The sequence below is a fragment of the Rhagoletis zephyria genome, unplaced genomic scaffold (assembly GCF_001687245.7).
Source record: "Rhagoletis zephyria isolate East Lansing unplaced genomic scaffold, Rhagoletis_zephyria_1.1 Rzeph_scaffold_00809, whole genome shotgun sequence".
Classification (NCBI taxonomy): Eukaryota; Metazoa; Arthropoda; class Insecta; order Diptera; family Tephritidae; genus Rhagoletis; species Rhagoletis zephyria.
Genome location: NW_016157893.1, coordinates 1 through 21,110, shown reverse-complemented (window position 1 = coordinate 21,110; position 21,110 = coordinate 1). Strand labels below are relative to the sequence as shown.

Here is a 21,110-nt window from a genome sequence, read left to right as displayed (position 1 = left end):
CATCTTTCTCTTTGACACCATGTCTGAAATCCCACGTGATCTGTCAAATACTAATGCATGAAAATCCTAACCTCAAAAAAATCACCCGTTATAAGAAACTGTAAAAATAATTGCAAACACAAGGTCAAAGCTCTCTCTCTGATTTACCAAGATATAAACAACTATCTATGTAGGAAAAGCTCTCTTTGGCAAAGCCTTGCTTTAAAGCAGAGATGAGCAGAGAGAGCTTATACAAAATGTAAAGGAAGCTTACAAGAGCTTTGTCCGCGGGCAAGACAGTGCCCATCAGTGCTTTAAAGCAAGTACTTGTTTTCGCTCGATAGATACGAAAACTTGTGAAACCCCAATCCAGTGACGGCCAGAGAGAGCTTTTACCCTGTCTGCGCCCATGTAAACCAACGGTGGGCCAAAAATAATTTTTACTCTGGACACGTACAATTATATAAATTTACAAGATATATGTATAGCAAGCTTAAAAAAGCTCTGCACATGGAAACGACGTAACAATAATCGAAATAAAATCTTCAAAGTGCTTACGGGCCATTTTCTGAAGTAGCTTTTACAATTTTTCTGCCCTTTAAACAAACTTTTTGAGAACGAAATTTATATTTAAAGGGCAGATACATTATAAAAGCTAATTGAGAAAGCGGCACTAAACAACATTTTTACTAGTTCGCAATTTCTGCGAATCTGTCATATTTATATTTATTTTATAATGTACTCCTTAAAAACAAAAAAAAAGTAAGGAATAATACGACTCTTCAAATTTTTCGACACTCACTCAGTTGTGACTCTTCATATATTTTTATTTAGAAGCAAGTTACATGTCAATTTTTTTAATATTAAGCCAACAATCGATTATTTCTTAAAATAATACTTAAACTTGTCTGTTGTCATAACTAATAAAGAATTCAATCACCTGAGCGTCATTGTCAATAAATAATTGTTATCGATTTTTCGCATTTGCAGCGCATTTTATTAAAGATAAAAAATTACCACCATTTGTGTTTTCAAAGTTGTTTATATGCTACCCACGCAGGCGTCATTTCGAAAACTATCTCTGCTCTATCAATCGTTCATATTGGAAGGGCTGACAACCCTTATCAACGCTACATATTTACTCGTATTACACCAGCTAACTACCCCATTCTATATGAAAATATTCCCCTTTTATTGCGCACTCTCATCGATTTTATCACCATTATATTCAGTTTCTTTGCATTCAAATGTGTTTTTCTTCTTGTTTTTGAATTTGTTTACCTGTCGCTATGGTTGTTTATTTACTTGGAACAAAAATGGTTTTTACGTGTTTCATTTTCTAAGAGACGATTATACAAAGCAACCCAGTCGGAAAAGTAGTAATGCGTGATAAATAATATAATACATTTCTTATGAGTTCTCGATAATATTACTGCTAAATATGTAACTAGCCTTCTAATGTATTCAAAAATTTCATATTAAAACACATTAATTTCTGGATACTAGATAATGCAAAATTGAATGCCCCACTTTTCTTAGGACATCGCCCTGGGGAAAAAATGTATTTCCGAATGTGATAAGGGCTGTTTTACTGATTATTTTTCCGACTAAGTACTATACATTACATTTTCCCACTGGGAATCGCTCTGAAAAAGGCTATGCAGTAGTGAGTAAATTATTGGCAGAATTCACGATTGTGATACCTGTAGTAAAAAAGTTATTATTATATTATACATGGGTCAATCCACCTCAAATCGACCAATGGTTGGAACTGACCATTTATTATTTGGATGAATTTTGGTCAGAACTTTTCTTTTATCATATAACCAAGTTTTACCAAATGAAAAAAAAAAATATATATATTTTTCCAGTTAGGCAAAATTCTAATTTTTACAATTTCCACGTTTCCTTTTGAATAACTCAAAATCAATTATAGTTACAAAGATGGTTCTAGTCTCGTTTTAAAAACTATATTTGGGGCTATAAAATAAAAAATATAAACAAAAATTCGGAAAGTAAAGTGTTACAAAATTTTTCATTAAAAAAAATGGTAAAATAAAAAACGTTTAAAAACTCTTGGCTAAATATTTTTATGCAAAACCTCCATATGGTCTTAAAAGATCCTGAAAATTTCAAGGTATTTTTTTAGATATATGAATTTTTTAGTTTCGAATTTAAGCTGCAATAATGGTGTGGGATATTTGAAAAAAAAGGAAAACGGATAAGAAGACAAGAGAAAAATTATGCCGAAATTGCAAAAAAAAACAACAAAAAAATCAATGGAATTTTTCTAAAAAAAAACTAAATATTTTAATTTGACACAGTATTGTATATTTTTCGAGCTCAAGGCCACATGAAAATCGAAATAAAATTTTTGATTTTACATTTGTTTTTATTTGCCGATATTTCGACTTCAGTCTGAAGTCATCCTCAGGAACATTTGACAATGTTTGAGTCGATCAAACATTGTCAAATGTTCCTGAGGATGACTTCAGACTGAAGTCGAAATATCGGCAAATAAAAACAAATGTAAAATCAAAAATTTTATTTCGATTTTCATGTGGCCTTGAGCTCGAAAAATATACAATACTGTGTCAAATTAAAATATTTAGTTTTTTTTTAGAAAAATTCCATTGATTTTTTTGTTGTTTTTTTTTGCAATTTCGGCATAATTTTTCTCTTGTCTTCTTATCCGTTTTCCTTTTTTTTCAAATATCCCACACCATTATTGCAGCTTAAATTCGAAACTAAAAAATTCATATATCTAAAAAAATACCTTGAAATTTTCAGGATCTTTTAAGACCATATGGAGGTTTTGCATAAAAATATTTAGCCAAGAGTTTTTAAACGTTTTTTATTTTACCATTTTTTTTAATGAAAAATTTTGTAACACTTTACTTTCCGAATTTTTGTTTATATTTTTTATTTTATAGCCCCAAATATAGTTTTTAAAACGAGACTAGAACCATCTTTGTAACTATAATTGATTTTGAGTTATTCAAAAGGAAACGTGGAAATTGTAAAAATTAGAATTTTGCCTAACTGGAAAAATATATATATATTTTTTTTCATTTGGTAAAATTTGGTTATATGATAAAAGAAAAGTTCTGATCAAAATTCATCCAAATAAAAAATGGTCAGTTCCAACCATTGGTCGATTTGGCGTGAATTGACCCATTTATAAAATAATAATAACTTTTTTACTACAGATATCACAATCGCGAATTCTGCCAATAATTTACTCACTACTGCATATCCTTTTCCAGAGCGATTCCCATTGGGAAAATGTAATGTATAGTACTTAGTCGAAAAAAATAATCACTAAAACAACCCTTTCACATTCGGAAATACATTTTTTCCCCAGGGCGATGTCCTACGAAAAGTGGGGCATTCAATTTTGCATTACCTAGTATCGAGAAATTAATGTGTTTTAATATGAAATTTTTGAATACATTAGAAGGCTGGTTACATATTTAGCAGTAATATTATCGAGAACTCATAAGAAATGTATTATATTATTTATCACGCATTACTACTTTTCCGACTGGGTTGCTCTGTATAATCGTCTCTTAGAAAATGAAACACGTAAAAACCATTTTTGTCCCAAGTAAATAAACAACCATAGCGACAGGTAAACAAATTCAAAAACAAGAAGAAAAACACATTTGAATGCAAAGAAACTGAATATAATGGTGATAAAATCGATGAGAGTGCGCAATAAAAGGGGAATATTTTCATATAGAATGGGGTAGTTAGCTGGTGTAATACGAGTAAATACGTAGCGTTGATAAGGGTTGTCAGCCCTTCCAATATGAACGATTGATAGAGCAGAGATAGTTTTCGAAATAACGCCTGCGTGGGTAGCATGTAAACAACTTTGAAAACACAAATGTTGGTAATTTTTTATCTTTAATAAAATGCGCTGCAAATGCGAAAAATCGATAACAATTATTTATTGACAATGACGTGTGGTTCTATTATTTTACTTTTATGCATATGCATGTACATTATTTTCGTTATGCCATGCGCACGCTCAGTTGATTGAATTCTTTATTAGTTATGACAACAGACAAGTTTAAGTATTATTTTAAGAAATAATCGATTGTTGGCTTAATATAAAAAAATTGACATGTAACTTGCTTCTAAAGAAAAATATATGAAGAGTCACAACTGAGTGAGTGTCGAAAAATTTGAAGAGTCGTATTATTCCTTACTTTTTTTTTTGTTTTTAAGGAGTACATTATAAAATAAATATAAATATGACAGATTCGCAGAAATTGCGAACTAGTAAAAATGTTGTTTAGTGCCGCTTTCTCAATTAGCTTTTATAATGTATCTGCCCTTTAAATATAAATTTCGTTCTCAAAAAGTTTGTTTAAAGGGCAGAAAAATTTTAAAAGCTACTTCAGAAAATGGCCCGTAAGCACTTTGAAGATTTTATTTCGATTATTGTTACGTCGTTTCCATGTGCAGAGCTTTCTTGTAAATTTATATAATTGTATGTGTCCAGAGTAAAAATTATTTTTGGCCCACCGTTGGTTTACATGGGCGCACACAGGGTAAAAGCTCTCTCTGGCCGTCACTGGATTGGGGTTTCACAAGTTTTCGTGTCTATCGAGCGAAAACAAGTACTTGCTTTAAAGCACTGATGGGCACTGTCTTGCCCGCGGACAAAGCTCCTTCCTTTACATTTTGTATAAGCTCTCTCTGCTCATCTCTGCTTTAAAGCAAGGCTTTGCCAAAGAGAGCTTTTCCTACATAGATAGTCGTTTATATCTTGGTAAATCAGAGAGAGAGCTTTGACCTTGTGTTTGCAATTATTTTTACAGTTTCTTAATATGATTGATAATTTTTCAAATAAATAGTGCATTGAAAGTTCATACCAATAAGTCAANAGGAGTCTTTCGTGTTTTGTTGGCCTATTCTCGGAATTTTCGAAACATTTTTAATTTTTTTGAGACAGTTCGAGACTAAGAAAAATTTGAGAGTACTTTTCGGAAAATTTCGTGCTTTACTCGGCTTTATTCGAGACCTTTTGGTAACCATCGGATTTTTTCAGGATTTTTTGGAATTTTGTTTAGCAATTTTTTCCAAACTTTTCGTACTTTCAGGAATGTGGTAACCTTTTCTAGAAATTTTCAGGATTTAACAGAATTTTTCGGTATTTTTCCATGCTGGACTTAAATTTAACTTCACTTTATATGAATTCCTTGTAGAATACATACGAGCCCTTAAACACAAAAATAACGTAACGACATTTTTTTTTAATTTTTTTCCCCGCAGCACTGCTCCTAGATCATTTTGCTGTATTTCCGCATAAAAATGAAAATTTTGAAAAAATGTCGCTTACGCTTTTTTCGCGGTTAAGGCTAGATGCGAGTGTAATCAAAGGCAGCGTGTTTCACAACAAAACCTCCTAATTCCCTGCCTGTCATGCCTCTTTTCTCACCTTCATAGTACAAAATTGTCTATTTGGCTATTCGTTTGATGCCTGATAAGTATTTCGTTGTTAAGTTCAAGGTGTGTCAAGAACATCGAAATTTTTCCTGCGTAAATAACTAGTCATTGTTTAGCCAATTTCACCCCCACGCAGTGGGAGTAATTAACATAGTGACCTCGACAGAGGTTAGCTCAACTTGCTATAGTACTTTTCTTTAGTTTGCGGGCAAATTGAATTGGACTATTTACCAGCAGACTAATACACCTACTATGTAAATAATATATATTTTATTTGTTTATCTATTTCGGAAAAGTTGAACAAACTAAGGAAGTTAATAGTCAATGACTTCACTTTTCAATGTTAGAATATAACATAAATAAATATAAGGTTGCTCACACAAAAACAGTCATACTCCACCAATATACTTTACCCACATACATATGTATGTAATAAAATTATTTAAATTTTCAAACGAAGAAATTACATAAGTATGTATCTAATAACAATCTCTTTTTCACTTACCTCAATTTTCGTTGAATAATCCTCGATGAGTTTCTCTTGCTGCTTCACTAATTCTTCGTTTTTCTCCAGCAATGCTTTACCCAATNGAAAAAATGTCGCTTACGCTTTTTTCGCGGTTAAGGCTAGATGCGAGTGTAATCAAAGGCAGCGTGTTTCACAACAAAACCTCCTAATTCCCTGCCTGTCATGCCTCTTTTCTCACCTTCATAGTACAAAATTGTCTATTTAGCTATTCGTTTGATGTCTGATAAGTATTTCGTTGTTAAGTTCAAGGTGTGTCAAGAACATGGAAATTTTTCCTGCGTAAATAACTAGTCATTGTTTAGCCAATTTCACCCCCACGCAGTGGGAGTAATTAACATAGTGGCCTCGTCAGATGTTAGCTCAACTTGCTATAGTACTTTTCTTTAGTTTGCGGGCAAATTGAATTGGACTATTTACCAGCAGACTAATACACCTACTATGTAAATAATATATATTTTATTTGTTTATCTATTTCGGAAAAGTTGAACAAACTAAGGAAGTTAATAGTCAATGACTTCACTTTTCAATGTTAGAATATAACATAAATAAATATAAGGTTGCTCACACAAAAACAGTCATACTCCACCAATATACTTTACCCACATACATATGTATGTAATAAAATTATTTAAATTTTCAAACGAAGAAATTACATAAGTATGTATCTAATAACAATCTCTATTTCACTTACCTCAATTTTCGTAGAATAATCTTCGATGAGTTTCTCTTGCTGCTTCACTAATTCTTCGTTTTTCTCCAGCAATGCTTTACCCAATTCGGCTGCTAATAATATATCCGATTCCTTTTGTTGTAATTGTGCCCAAACATCAACTTCCGATTGTTGACGATCTAATGCCTTGGAACGTGCCTCCATTGCGGTTACGTAGTCCTCTAAATTAATTGAACCAATGGTAGAATTATGAAAAATGTTCGTTGATAATGGCGACGCAGACGACGACGACGACACCGACGACATTGACATAGACGATGACGGTGACGACGACGACATCAACGATGTTGGATTATTATGCTTTTTAGCTGGCGAGGTGGAGAAGGATAGCAAATCGGTATGGTGATGATGCATTGTTGGATCATCACGATCGCGTTCAGCATATAAGGATCTACGATTTAGCCAAGGTTTATGCATAACTAATCAACCCAAGCGAGCATTTTGTACACGTAGATTTCTTCACACCACTTTGATATGACGTTCACACAAGGAATTTTATTTTATTGTTGATTATTGTTTAGTAATGATTATTTATTTATTAAGTGATGGTTTTGAAGCATTGTCGAGTTAGACGTAAAGTTTTAACTTAGTTTTCGTGCAATACTAGATTTTTTAAAATGCATGTTCATCTCTTGAATGATAGAATGTTTATTTTGTTATAAATAAATGTTTTTGGTTATTTAGTTTATACACAATTTGCGGCGGTATGACACTATTTTATCATAAAATTGATGACATATATACAGTTGGAAGAGCAGAAGAAGAAGAGATACCCTTCACCAATAAGTGTTAATGTAAGCGGTATACATATTTACATACTATAGTTTTGTTTATTAAGCTCAGAATCCAGCTCTCAAGAAAAATCATAAGAAATATTTTTCATTATTTCTGTAGCTTTAAAAAACACTTTGCCTTTGCTGTAAATTTTCTTGAAGAAATAAATATACGAGCATTTTTTTCTTGAGAGCTGCCAACTGATTTAAGATAGAAGAAAACTTCTTTGCCATTTCTTGTGGTTAATTTTATATGAATTTTTCGGTTTTCTTGAGGCTGGAAACAGGCCTTTAGTGTTAATGCAGAAAGGTGTAGTTTGCTAACAGGTTCCAGACTGGAAATTTTAATTTAGATCAAAATTTCCCCGATAGTATTTTTTATATTTTCCATTGAAAGATCTCCCAAAACTCCTGCTTAAAAACCGGTCCCAGTAGACACGTTGAAAAAAGGAAAATTTTGAACCCTTTAGTTGACCCCGTTAGATTATATATGAAAATAAATACTCTAATATTATACTGATAGGATACATTGCTCAGAATCGGACTACTAAGCCTAAAGAATATTCAGCCTTAGAAGAGCATGATCTGTAACTTGGTCGATCCTTTAGAAATATATCAGCATATTTTTCTTACTTATACCATCTGGACTTAAATATATATAGAAAATATAGTCTATTAATCAAATAAAGACTATCTGTGTCGACCCTTTTCTTTCTTTCTTTCTCTTTCGTAAGTATTGCAGCATTGAATGTCAGGTCAGACTATGCTGATAAANAAAATATATCAGCATATTTTTCTTACTTATACCATCTGGACTTAAATGTATAAAGAAAATATAGTCTATTAATCAAATAAAGACTATCTGTGTCGACCCTTTTCTTTCTTTCTCTTTCGTAAGTATTGCAGCATTGAATGTCAGGTCAGACTATGCTGATAAACATAATGTGTTTTTTTGTCTTCGGATTATTTATACTCGAGATCAAACAAGAGTGACCAAGAATAATATATCATACTGATGTTATTTCGAACAAAGTTCCATCATATTTTATCTACTTATGTTTGGAGACAAAGCTCTTGCGGCGTTGCGCCGATCTTGAGTGCCTGCCATTTTCCAAACTACACACATCACCTTCTTAACTTATCGGACGAATCAAGCCGTACCATCAAAATTAAGATATCTGTCTCTTTATCTAAACTGATCTTCGAATAGCCTAATTTTAGCTAACATACCTCTACGACCTTCGAAGTCGCTTTCAGAAAATGGTGACGAGACGATCCAAAAACCAACGGACGAACCAATGACTTTGACCTTTTGAATTTGAAGAGAATGAAGCACTGGCGGCTTCCTTNTTAAACTAGACAAGTTATGAAGGGAATTCGATCCAAACTACACACATCACCTTCTTAACTTATCGGACGAATCAAGCCGTACCATCAAAATTAAGATATCTGTCTCTTTATCTAAACTGATCTTCGAATAGCCTAATTTTAGCTAACATACCTCTACGACCTTCGAAGTCGCTTTCAGAAAATGGTGACGAGACGATCCAAAAACCAACGGACGAACCAATGACTTTGACCTTTTGAATTTGAAGAGAATGAAGCACTGGCGGCTTCCTTTGAAGATATTTACACACATATACATATGTCGTAAGGTATGAGAAATCTAAAAGAGATGTTTTGATTTACCAAAATCAAAGCTAATGTCCATCAAAAGCATTTAAGTGGCTGAGAAGATGTTGAATGGTCTCCTTTTCAGCCAGACAAATTCTTCAAAAGTTATTTCAAGGGATAGCTAAGCTTTCTGCACCAATACATATTTCCTAAGCAGTGTCCGATAAGGATGGCAAATTCAATGCAGATTTTATATTTATTGAGTTTTAGCAGAAATTCTGCGCTTTGGGTATGAAATGTCTGTCAAGAATTTTGAGTAATCTGACAAATGGGCCCAACCCATAGAATTTTTGTTTCTTACGTACATATGTCAAATTTACGACACTAGAAAAGGTTTAAGATTTCTGATATTTGATAATGTAACACCAATACTTTTTCCTCTCCTCCTATATACAGTCCGGTTCACTTGATTAGAGGCAATAATTTTTATGGAAGAAAATGTTTATTAAAGCCACCGAATTTGATCAAGTAACAAAATGTTTTCTGATAATTCAAGTTAAGACTGTACTTTGCTCGAAAATAAACATGCATCAAAATATTATTCCATCTAACGGTATTTCACAGCAGTAAAACTTCAGCAGCTGTAATATTGTGCTTGATTTATTGGTTCACTTGAATAGAGGCACTAGCCAAATAAGAAAAAAATAATAATAAATACAGATTTTTTTTTTTTTTACATTTATTATTTAAAGCTTAATATTTTGTGCTGCCACCTTGTTTATAAATTACTTCGTAAATACGTTGAGGAATGGATTTGTACAAATTCTCTAGATAGCCTAATGAAATTTCAGACCAGGCCGTTTTAATGCTTCGAATTAAAGCATTTTTGTCTTCAAATTGTTGCCCATTCTCATAAACTTTACGAGCAAGCCATCCCCATAGATTTTCAATAATGTTTAGATCTGGGGAATACGGTGGCCATGCTAAAGTTTCAACGTTTTGGGACGCAATCCAACTTTTGACCACTCTTGAAGTGTGTACAGGTGCATTATCCTGTTGAAAGATCCAGTTAATAGGTCCAAATGTTTCCCGCATCTCGGGAAAAGATGATTCCAACAGAGCTTTATAGCTGTTTCCCGTCATTTTGTAGTCTACAATTTTCAATTCGAACGCGCCGTAGTACGATATTGCTCCCCATACCATAACACCACCTTCACGGCTGTGATGTCGACTCAAGTACCTTTCTTCCTTTCTTAAGTCATGGAAATAGTAATTGTATCCATCCGGCCCGTCCAGATTAAACTTCTTTTCGTCACTAAATATTACTTTTTTCCATTCACCGGGGTCGTTATTTGTAACAGAACTCCAAGCCATGTGGTCCCTTGCAAAATCGAGGCGGCGTTCCTTGCGAAATTTATTGAGAGGTGGTTTTTTTTGTAATTTTTTATGCTTCAGATGTGGCGCTTTTAGAATAGGCCTTCGAACGGTGGATTTGCTGGCTGCAACATTTGCCATTTCTTTAATTTTTGCTGTTGAAAGGGCGGAATTCGATGCAATCCTAAGGATTTTGCGGGTTTCCTTCGGTGTCAAAGCCATCGCAGTTCTGCCTTTGTAGTTCTTACCATAGGAGGTACCTTGTTTCATGTAATGATCCACAACATTTGGACTTCGACCAATTTTTTTGGCAATTTGGCGATTCGAAAGTCCCTCTGAGGTCAAGATATCGATTTGTCCTTTTTCGCGATCAGTTGAACCTTTCTGCTTTCCCATTTTATTAGAATTGAGAAGTTTTCGACCAAACACAATGAATACTTAAAAAAAAAACGATCCCGTTTCACACCTTTATTGCGCAAATAATGTAGGCAAACTGGGCGCCTCTATTCAAGTGAACCAATAAATCAAGCACAATATTACAGCTGCTGAAGTTTTACTGCTGTGAAATACCGTTAGATGGAATAATATTTTGATGCATGTTTATTTTCGAGCAAAGTACAGTCTTAACTTGAATTATCAGAAAACATTTTGTTACTTGATCAAATTCGGTGGCTTTAATAAACATTTTCTTCCATAAAAATTATTGCCTCTAATCAAGTGAACCGGACTGTACATATATATGTATATATCTCTCTCTCTCTCTGCCAGCTAAAGCTGAAGTGATTGCTTTCCTCACTGCAACGCGCACTCATTTCTCATTTGCCACATCGGAGGCCAACTAAGGTCACACGGAAACTGTGTGACAGGCAGTCAATGCTAATCAAGCTTTTTTTTGGGGGTTTCCCCCTTTTTTCAACAAAATTCATAATGTTTTGCAAACGATGTTGTTGTTGGCCAATAGCATTTAGTTCCACTTGGTAATAATGATACGCCTCTTTAGCCATTGCCTCCCAATCGAATGTAGCGGTGCTGTTGCAGTTGCAATACAACCAATTTTTCTTATTTTTATTTTTTTTTTGAATTTTCTTTCCTTCGTTTGCTGTTCGAAGTTTTGCTGCGGTTGCTGAAGGTCAGCGCACGTTAAGACGTTAAGCGGCTTTTACTTCACCATTAACGGGGTGTATGGCTGGCTGTATGTACTTTGAGGCAGGTAAATGTTTCCACCTTTTTGATGTCACTTCATAAGCTTCATAAAGCAAACAAACAAACAAACAAACAAAAAATGTTGCTTGCAGCAATATGCATTAGCTAAGGTTTTTAATTTATCAAAATGAAGGAAGGCTACAAGTTTTGGTGTCGCTTTTCATTCTTCGGTGATTGTAAAGTTTTTTTTTAACATAGATGACTGTTATGGGTGAATAAGTTGCACCAGAGGGAAATATTGCATACTCGAGTGAGTTAAGGGACCAATGCTTTTCCTGTCTTTCTCGCGTCAGGGTTGCATTTGTTAGACTTTTATAACATTTTTCTTTTATACAGTGGTTAGTATGTGTTTGTCGGTATGTTTGCGTAAAAAAATATATAGGTGTGAATGCAATGCGAAGTTAGTAGAGCACATAAAATACATACGCGCATGCCATGAGTACAAAAATGCACACATACATATATATCCAAACACAAACATATTTACGTACATATTTCCACACATCCATAAATTCATTCATACCGAATCGACACGCACAAAAAGCTTGCACACTTGGGGGCGTTTTGGAAATGCATACGACTCTACGAATATTTATTTTTTTTTTTTCAAACGCTATACTGTTAGCTTAGTACTTTTTTGCATAAATTAGAAATTTCTTGGAAACATTTTTTTTTTAATCTCCGCAAAGTTCCACTAAAAGCCGCACAATTCTCTAGTTCTGCTGTCTTATCTGTCACTATCTTTATTCCGGCATGTCGGCTATCAGCTATAAACACACTTTTTTTCAACTACTACCGTAAGCGCTAGCGCATCTTCCGCCCTCGCTTGTACCCCACCCCACCGCACCGTAATGTTCTTCACGCGCTGTTGACTTTTCTTGTGTGCGCTGCTGCGTTACGTTAATTCCGTTTTTTGTTTTTGTAAAATTTTTCGTTTTTAATATAATCGCTATTTTTTATTGTGAACGTTTATTTTAGTTACATTAGAGTTTATTTTAGTTATTTTAGTTTCTACTATGTATTTTGCCTCGCATTTTGTTTTGCCATTGCAATTTTATGTAGTTGTTGCTGTTCCCACTTTTGTTGTGGCAGGCATGTGCTAAGCTCTTGGTTGCTCTTACTTCTGTGCAGTTTTTTTTTAGTTTTTGTTTTTGCTTTCAGCTATTTGCTAGTCTGCGAATTGAGCCACAACAACAAAAAAGTTAATTAAATGCCGTAACAGTACGGAACATTGGCGAGCGAAATATTTTTTTTTTTTTATAAAAAAAATCGGTGTTTAATGGTTAATACTTTAATTTAATTTTAGTATGTGGTTTTCTTTTTGACAATTGAAAAAAAAATTTTTTTCTTCCTAAATTTCAAAATCTCGCTCTAAACTGGGCGAAATTTCGAAAAAATCTGAAGGATGAATTTTAAAAATTTTTCTCCAGATTTGACTTTTACTCAAAATAAAATCTTTTTGTGCCAAATATTTCCTCTTTAAAACTCAAAAATTGCAATGTTTATAATTTTTTCTTCCCTAACTTCAAAAGTTTTCCCTTTTAAAATAGGCAAAATTTCGAAAAAAAGCTGAGGCTTGAACTTTTAAAATTACTCTCCAAATTTGTTTTTTACCCAAAATAATTTTTTTTGTCCCTTAAAAACCAGAAATTCCAATGTATTTAATTTTTCTTTCCAAATTTAAAAATTTTTTCCTTTTAAGCTTAAGCCTTAAATTTAAAAATATTTCTCCAAATTGGTTTTTTACCTAAATTATTATTTTTTTTAATGTTTGGCTTGCGCCAAGTTAATATATAAATTTTTTTGTCCCAAATATTTTCAACTCTCAAACTTATGAATCCCTTAAAATAATAACTTAAAAAAAGGCTAGTATATGTTCCGGAGATAGCCTTTAATGGCACTTTCGTAGGCTTGGGATCTCTTGCAATATAAGGACTAGCCTCAAAAAATTCACATAGACTCTAGATTTTAAGGCGTAAGGTAAATTGCATATGAAGATGATACACTGGTATCACTGCTTCAACGCTTTCTCTCCAAAATAAGCGAAATCGTTCAACGCTTTTTTTACGTTAGACTATCTTACTTCAACGGAAGAACTTTCACAATATCTCCCGAAAGAGTATTTGGACGTATGTAGTATTCGACACAAGTTTGAGCTGGAAGACAAAAGTCAGTAAACCGGTGGTACTACTCACGCAGCTCGTTGTATGTGTCAATGGATACTCATCAGACAACTGTAATCAGACACTGAGCGTCCAGCTGAAGGAAACTGAAGCTAACTTCAAGTGAAGTTCCATTCTAGGCATGATTAGAGTGGAGTTGGAGAAATTAAAGAGATCTGTGGGGTCAGAATTGGACTATTGCTTAGGCTGGGTTGCTCCTCGCTTTCTCGCTGCGAGCACCTATCCTTGCCAGCACCTTTCAAACGGAAATATTAAGGAATGAGGAGGCGTAAAGTTTGTTAGATAGACAACCAAAATAAAGTCAAAATCTAAACTAGACAAGATTATAACTTGCGCATGTTAAACTCTCCGACAGAGTCAGCAGAGTTTTCGCTCATATAGGTTTCCGGCCATAGGAACAATTAGAGTAAAAAGAGGCGCAATGAGGTGGCACTAACTAATCCGAAGCAAGATAAAACCTTCGCTCTTCCAATAGTATATGTCAAAACAAAACTGGCCGTCTTTAATGAGGTAAACACCAGTTAGCGTATCAACCGAAAAACCTTCCGTGTCGCAGTTCCAAACTAATTTTAGCGGGAGTGATCGAACAGTACTTCTTCGAAAATAATGTCGGTAACACTGTCAGGGTGAATGGACGTTATCGCGATATGGTAAAAAAACTTTTTATGACCGGAATTATGGAACATGGACTTGGAATATATGTGGTTTCGACAGGACGGTACCACTTGGCACACAACGCTTGAAACAATGGCTCTATTGCGAACATTTGTGATCTTATTGAATCACCCTATACATTTCACTGGCGCAGGAATATTCAGACAACTTTACTACTTAGCCAACCGACCCAATCTTATTAGACCCCAGCGCAGAAATGTTAAGTATATCTCTTTGAAAAGATATTTTCCCCTCATTAATGAAAGCTATACGCCTGATGACAAGCGGGCTGTGACGAAGTAGGTGTTGTATCATCATTGCTTGCTCTTCTACATTCCGAAAGTTTTCACAGAAATCGTTCTTCGAGGGCTCTCGTCCGGTCATATGATCTAAATAACAAACAACCGGGCCTCGCATCTGCGTTAAGTGCTAGACTGAGCTTCTGCTCCATTTTTTTGGTGTCCGGTAGGTATACGCAATTTTACGTGGTCTCCTTATGATGAGAAGTATCTACCTACACCTAGTAAAAGCTTTAATACATCGTTCGGATATTTCACTGATTTAGCATTAAAAGCAATTCATACCAAGTGATAGCTCGCACCTCCACGAAAATATTAGTCTTACTTCATTATAAAAGATTAAATAATTATTCTGGGTAAATTTTTATATTTATTTTCCTGGAAGGGATCCACAATAAAATATATTTTCGAAAATTTGATTCGAAAAGTTAGACGGAAAGAATTGCTCTATATGATATTTTAATACAGCAGTAAATATAAGTCAAATTTTAAATGCTATTTTTGATTAAAAATGATAACTGCTATGTTTTAAGGAAAAAAACAAAAGTGAAATATTAACTGTTACTTTTCAAAGAAAAAATTATTTTTTATTTATGAAAAAAATTAAAGTAAATGGTAACTGATATTTTTTACCGAAAAAATTTAAGTAATCTTAGTTTTCGTTCGAAAAGTTATCGATGAAAAAATAACTATTATTTATCGAATTTTTTGAAGATACGCATTTGAAATTGTTTGTTATTATCTCACATTACATTATCTAATATCAGTGTCTCTCTGGTTACCCTGCTCTATTTCCTTTTTCGTCCGCTTATAAAATTTTCTAAAATTTTTCCCATAAACTTTTTACAGCAATCACCATTTTAAATTTGAGCTATAAAAATTGCTTCATTCCTTGTGCACTATTAGTGTCACTTGCATTTATTTGCATATAAACATAACTATACCTAGGTACATACATATGTATGTATGTATGTCCTTACATACATTCATAAACATGTATGTTTATATGTACATACATAGTACGTGTCACTCGCGGATGTTCTGATTTACTGTTACTATTTCAACGACAACATTTATTGACAAAACAAAATCGTAGACAAAAAAGTTGTAGCGCGCTTCCATCAACAGTCACTACACGCAAAAAAAAAATCGTTGATTCTGCACTGACATGCACTCTGATCGCTTTTCACTGAAATTGCTAACAAGAAAAAAAATATTGATGTGATTGCTGATTTTCACCTTTTTGCCCAGAGAAACAACACTTCACACCTACACTTCACGTCTTCACGGTTTACACACCCACACACAATTACTTGAAGAATGTATGTATATATGTATGTATAACGCGCGCGATCCACTTTACTAAAGCCCTTTATATAAAGCCTTCACTTCAGCGTCCGATGCCTTTACGAAAAAATATCACGGACCAGTTAAGAACTTACGACGGTGTGAAAATTGTTGTTAACGATCGTTTCTTTTTGTTTTGCTTTTATTTACAACTTTTTCTTTGTTTTGTTTTTCTTTGTTATTATGATTTGTGTTCTATTGTTGTTTCCAACACTATAATTTTTCGAAAAAATTTCTTCCGCCAGCACTCACTTTCAGCGCAAATGTTCGATATTAACTGAAATAGCAAAATTCCGAGACCAAAACACAGTGAAAACACCGTCAGCAATGGCGCTCACACACACATACAAACACATACATATATGCAAACAAAAAGCGTTAACGAGCATGAGTAACCAAGTCAACCGTTGAGTTTTGGCTTAAAACATGTGCATGAAACTACCAACAAACTTAGCAAAATAGTCGTAAACGTACAAACACATAGGCAACTACTGTTACCAACAATTCAACCAACTGACACAAGCAACGAAGCGCAGCAACGCACGAGCGTTTCTTTGGTGGCTTATTGAAGTTTCACTAAATTATATATGTACCAGTGTTACCACGAACAATTTTTTTTTTCCTACCAAGACTTACCAAGACCAACCAAAAACTACCAAAAATTTTTTAAGTTTTTAAATTGTTTATCCAACGCCAAGTTTATTAAAAATGTAGATAACATAACATTTAGTATAACTAAAACACAGCTAATACAACAAAAACATATTAAGTACTTATAACAATTAATTTTACTGTACAAACTTACACAAATGTTTGTCTCTTTACACATACATGTTATTATTATTATTAAGTCAGGGATACTCGCGCTGTGACCTAAGAAGATCTGTTGTGCTTAACCCTACCTGTGATCACTTCAACCTTAGGTTATTTAGGAAGTTATGCTTTTTGGAGGGCGCCATGTTTCTAATTATGGATGAAGAGGACAATCGATCCCCAAGGTTATCAGTCTGCTGTTCATGATACGTGGGCAGTCACATAGGATATGCTCTGGGGTCTCCTCCGCCAGCTCACAAAAAGTTATGGACCATGCAAGCGCATTTGGGCTTCAGGCTTTGGAGACAGTCAGCCCTTTCATTGCCTTCAAACCCTTCATGTCCCGGAACTCACCATAGCATTACGCTATTGTGGGCATCCAAGTGGTTTAAGAGTTTTACAGCTGTCCACAAGCTTGATACCGTTTTAAAAGACTCTAAGACTCTTCATTTTGTTTTCTGATCATATTGGACAGTCGTAAAGCGCTCCAGCATGCCCATTTTTCAAACAGAATAGACAAAGGAGGAATGCCTGTGGAAATGACATAAAGGGCATCCGTTGATCAGGTGCCCATATCTTCTGTGATGGCCACACGGACCAGTCGGTGCAGCTTGCTCAAGGTGGCACCTTCCTTTACTTGTCCAGCTTTTTGCCATCAGGCTAGTGCCACATGTGTTAGAACGGGTCTCACTACCGTATCGAAAGACCAATAGGCTAGTTTTGGTGATGTTCCCCAAGTCTTACCATGAAGTCTCTGTGAGATGGACAACGGTGGACTTCAGTGAGTTTATTGACAAGCCTTTTTCAGCACACCAGTCGTACATATGTAGTCTCTAGTTGAGTTCGATTGAAACTAAGTTGTAGACACATAAAGTATATAACTTGGATGTAAATATTGTATATTAGCAATATTGTCCTTACGAATGAGGTATGTATATTTACATTCTTACGGTCGCCGTTATACCAAGGCACCGGTGATATATTCGTGTAAACAATCTAAAATGTTTGTATATACATATTTTATATTTTTCGCAAATAACTATTATTATTGTCGTGGAACCTACCAAAATCGAATCTAGCTTACCAAACCTACCAGTTTTGGTAGGAAAAGCCCATGTTTGGCAACACTGGTATGTACATCCATATATAAATAGTGAGCTGTGAGAAACCCAAATGCTTATGTGTTGAAGGTTTCCGGAGCGGAAGCGGGTTAGAGAAAGAGCGAAAACGTGATTAGCGCCGAGCACAGGTGTTTTATTTGGCCAAGATAAATTTACGTTCCACAAGGTACAAAGTGGTAAAAGAGTATAAGTACAATCAAAAGAGAGCTTATTGAGTTGCATTTAAGTATGCAAAAAAAAAATTGATTTGCACTGAAGTACCCTAAACTAAAGTAATTGCCACAGTGGTTCGTTTTCTTAGCAATTGTTTACATTTTTCAACTTCTATTTGGCTATCCCAGATACGAAAAGCGTAACGTTCAACACAACCTTCAGCTATAACCAATTTGGACAAGTCTTTTCAGGGTCAATTACATCTTTGGACGAAACAAAATACCTGCTGACAACACTGAAAAGGCATCGCTTTTTAGGATTTGTGTACTTAGGACCTTTTGGATCCAGCATTGGTATCACAAATAATGTAAGCCCGGAGATTCAGCGAAGTTTAACTCTTGCCAACAGGTATTATTTTGGGTTCAGTCCATGGCATGGGGGTGTGTCAGTGCTCATTTAGTATTATTCTTTGCCAAACAGCTTTTAATAATTATTTTTCCAGGATTCCAAAGTTTCACTTCTAATGAGTTCTGACGCGAATTAAGTGGTAAGATGTCTTACCTGTTCGACGTAGCGGCTGCTAAAGAGCGGTCGTAATTTCCCCGCCTAACGAGCCTAAATATAATGTTCTTCTTTGAAAGGCATCAGCGTGTACTTTCCATCCAACAGACTATGTACAAAAGGAGATCACTTTTTATTTTCATGTGACCGAAGCACAAATTAATGGAACTGCATCCTACCTCCTAGCGATTCCTCTGTGGATTCGCAATATGTTAAGTTGGCTAGCCCTGGATAACTGATAGGACGTTGTCTTTCCGAACTCGACCGTCACGCCTAATGAATACTTCCGCGATTATGCCTTTTACCCATTTTCTCCTACGTCCTTTCCTTCCTAGGAATGACAGAGCAAATGTAGAAGTACTTCAAGGTCCATCTTTCCTAGTCGTAGTTTTTAAGTCGGGCTATTTTCTACTGATTTCGCCTTTTCTTTCACTTTGAAGGTAAATCAGAGGAGAGGTGGACCTGTATTGCTCATGGTAGGAGGTGGTTGACAAATCGACTATTTATAAATGAGTGACGATAAAAGAGTCTCTTAAAAAGATCCTCCTGCGTAATATATCTTGGTCGCAACTGTTGTAGATCGCCAAGTCAGATCGGAGGACTAGGAGAATAGAAACACGCAGACACTGGTCACAACTGAAGGAGAGCAAATTAGACGGAACTGAAAACTGAAAAATATGAACGAAATAAGGGCAATAAGGGAACACTTAACAAGTTTCCTCTTGAATTTCATGCGACGACTATTTTATCTTAGCGGATTTTTGTCCTACTAAAGAGCAATAAAAGTTTATAGACATGTATATAGGATAAATAACCACCCTCCTTCCCTTAGTTCTCCTTACCTTGAAAGATTTAGTTTGTTGTGGCATCATAGTTTTACAAAAACAAAGCTCCATTGCCAACTTTCGTGGTGAAAAGGTCTTTTGACGAAAGCACTTAAGAAAGTTCCTAATGGAGTTTATTTTGCTGACGCTGCTCCAACAGCTACAATGGCCAAGTGAGCAAAGCACTGGCGTGCCATTCAAGAGATCCTAGATTCAGATTCTCGGGCAGCGGAATTTTTTATCTCTTTTTATTTAATTATTATTTTTTAATTCAGTTTTAGCTTTCATTGTTGAAAAAAGAAAAAAAAGTTTATTTTTTAGCTTAATTTAATTTCTAGGCACTTATTTTATGTATTTTTCCTTATTTATAAAGTTTTTAATTTTCAATTTAATTTTTTTCTAAAATTTAGATTTTGTTTTAAAAAGATAATAGTTTTTAATTTCATTAAATTTGTAGGAACTTATTTTTCCTTTTTAAATATATTTTTTTCTGCTTCAATTTAATTTTTAAATTTTATTGTTTTAGAAATAAAATACATATCTATAAATATTTTTTAATTATTTTCATTTCTAGAAACTTATATTATCTATTTGTTAATTTTTATAATTTAACCTTCTTTATTTTTCACTTTTCTTTTCTTTTAATTATTAGTTGTTATTGTTTTGAAAGGAAATATATATTTTTTATTGAATTAAATTTTTAGAAATCTTATTGCTAAATGACAAGCATAATAACGCTATGTCCTCCTCGTTAGTAAATCTTTCAATTAGTCTTTCGAAAGACCAAAAAGAGCTTTCAAGATAATTTCCCGAATTAAAAATTTTCTTACGAAAGACTTTTAAAGACTGTGGTAAGTTGAAAGACAGTCGTCGAAACTGCTCTTTAAGGCTTTAGGCATAATGGTATCTATTAAGAAGCAATTCACAGTCTCCTAGACTTCAACCAGCTCCCTTAACAGCGTTTCACCGTGGGACCAACACAGTTTACACCCACCTAAAATTATTAAAGTACTTCCAACCGTCCAACCGTCCACACACACAAAAGACAAGCTCATAAGCTCGCTGAACGACTGTGATTACCTTCTGGTCATTGGCCATTGAAATTCAATGCAAACACTGCACACACACGTACCGTATACCCTCCCACCCTAATGCCCTTTTTCCACAGAAACGTCCGCATTACTCGATTACAAACGCCAGCTCAAAACATGTATTTTCACGCTTGATTGACCTTATTCTTAGACCGCCCATTAGACCCGGCGATTTCACTGCTTTGCTTCTATTTACATTGCCATTTTTCCATTTGCTCTCACCATTCCCGTCTTCACAGCTTACCACTCTGCGCTCAAGTTGCACCAAGTTGCGCTCTGTCTCTTGCGTGCTTAATGTGGACTTTATCACTCTCGCTCTCGAAATCATTGTTATGCATTTGAGGTTTTTGCACTTCTCTGCTATTGATTCAGACATTGCAATCAGTGTTGCCACTTGAAAATATT

General features: G+C 34.5%; 1 protein-coding gene across 6 annotated transcripts in view; it reads right to left on the bottom strand.

Annotated features, from left to right (window-relative positions):
• The window catches only part of LOC108361646 (bicaudal D-related protein homolog), a 33,317-nt gene extending 16,896 nt beyond the window's left edge, over positions 1-16,421 (bottom strand). The window contains exons 1-3 of one of the 6 annotated variants that reach the window (XM_017614323.1): positions 16,238-16,421; positions 6,737-6,856; positions 5,942-6,021 (exon numbers count right to left, since the gene is read on the bottom strand). In XM_017614323.1, the coding sequence (XP_017469812.1) occupies positions 5,942-6,021; positions 6,737-6,839 (183 nt within the window). In that variant the 5' untranslated portion in view covers positions 6,840-6,856; positions 16,238-16,421. Of the gene's footprint in view, positions 1-5,941; positions 6,022-6,736; positions 7,327-16,034 lie in introns of all 6 variants that reach the window. The other 5 variants (XM_017614319.1, XM_017614320.1, XM_017614318.1 and 2 more) reach the window with 5 other exon arrangements.
• Positions 16,422-21,110: the final 4,689 nt, after the last annotated feature.